Source organism: Entamoeba nuttalli (assembly GCF_000257125.1).
Source record: "Entamoeba nuttalli P19 unplaced genomic scaffold asmbl_6977, whole genome shotgun sequence".
Lineage (NCBI taxonomy): Eukaryota > Evosea > Mastigamoebida > Endamoebidae > Entamoeba > Entamoeba nuttalli.
In genome coordinates this window covers 18796-20078 of record NW_008578374.1, presented here as the reverse complement: position 1 = coordinate 20078, position 1283 = coordinate 18796, and the positions used below count along the sequence as shown (strand labels likewise).

The 1283-nt window shown below is 22.4% G+C and overlaps 2 protein-coding genes across 2 annotated transcripts in view; both read right to left on the bottom strand.

The window, feature by feature from the left end:
* Nucleotides 1-80: 80 nt before the first annotated feature.
* ENU1_162600 (dopey domain containing protein, putative) lies at nucleotides 81-1204 on the bottom strand (the record flags this gene model as incomplete). Its single annotated transcript, XM_008860881.1, has 2 exons — nucleotides 81-96; nucleotides 195-1204. The coding sequence occupies 2 exons, from the start codon at nucleotides 1202-1204 to the stop codon at nucleotides 81-83; spliced, it is 1026 nt and encodes a 341-aa protein (XP_008859103.1).
* A 53-nt stretch (nucleotides 1205-1257) lies between these two features.
* Nucleotides 1258-1283, bottom strand: part of ENU1_162590 (dopey domain containing protein, putative) — a gene marked incomplete at both ends in the record, with an annotated part of 423 nt that continues 397 nt past the window's right edge. Inside the window, one exon of the mRNA XM_008860880.1 lies at nucleotides 1258-1283. This exon is cut by the window's right edge and continues 397 nt beyond it. Within this exon, the coding sequence (XP_008859102.1) occupies nucleotides 1258-1283 (26 nt within the window).

Sequence of the window (1283 nt, the reverse complement as noted above, 5' to 3'; positions counted from 1 at the left end):
GAATTCCTTCAATTCCTATTTCTTCTTCTTTTTCATTTTCTTCATTAGACTCTTCATTAACATTTTGTATTTGATATCTTTTAAATGGAGTATTTTCTGCATGAAGTAATTTCATTAAATTACAAAATTCTGTAAATAATTTTAATTTAGTCTCACTTATTCTATCATCTTTTGCAATATAATTTTTCATAAACATTTCAAATACTTTATTTGATTGAATTGTTATTTTCAATAATTCAATATCTTTTTCTTCAGTTTCTTCTAATTTATCTTTAAGACACAGTTCTATTAAATCATAACATTCTTTTACTCTTTCAATTAATCCATTCTTTTCTACAATTTCAGACAATTTATTTAATACTGAACAAACAACTTTTATTTTAAATTCTTTCATTTCCTCCATTTGTTTTTCATCTCCATGATATATATTGATAAAAGATAATGTTCTTTTAATAGCATATTCTTTATCGTTTGAAATAAGATTAATAATACTCTCAAATAATATTTTACAATTCATGTTTTTGAGAAATTCTGCTAATAAGTCAACATCTTTTCTTTGTCCTGTTTCTTCTTTTAATTGAAGTAAACAAAGTATGTCTTCAGTGACTTTATGAATAATTTGTTCTCCAAGTATTTGTTTACCAAGTAATTCTTCATAAACAGATATTATGTTAAATATTCCATTTTTCTTTGAATATTCAAACAAATCTGTTAGTGCTTCTTCAAATATATTTTGTGAATATTCTTTATAAAATGTTACCATCTTTTCTTTTTCTATGTCTTGGTCTTTAGCATTTAATCCTAAAAGATAAAAATTTACCCTTCTAGTTAATGCACTATCCTTTTTATTTAATAATATTAATATTCGTTCAACAATATATTTAAATTGTTCTTCATTAAATATTCCACTATTTAATTTTATTCTTGTACATAAAATATCTAACATGTCTCTTAATACTAATGATTTTTCATCAGTAAATGTATTTAAAATACTATATAACATTAATTCTCTATTTGCTAATTGTTCTTCTTTTATTGGACAATCAAGTTTAAGTAACATATAGGTTAATAATGGTTTTCTACTAATGCTGTTTGAACGTAATATATCCCAACATAATTCCCAGAAATATTTCTCATTATTCTTTTTAACTTCATCAATAATTTCAATTGTTTTATCTTTAATTCCCCCAGTATTTTCTTCCATACCAACTATAACAGAAATAATAAATGCTTTTTGAATATCTGGAATATTTGAAATTAAAGGAAGTATGTATTTAATAATT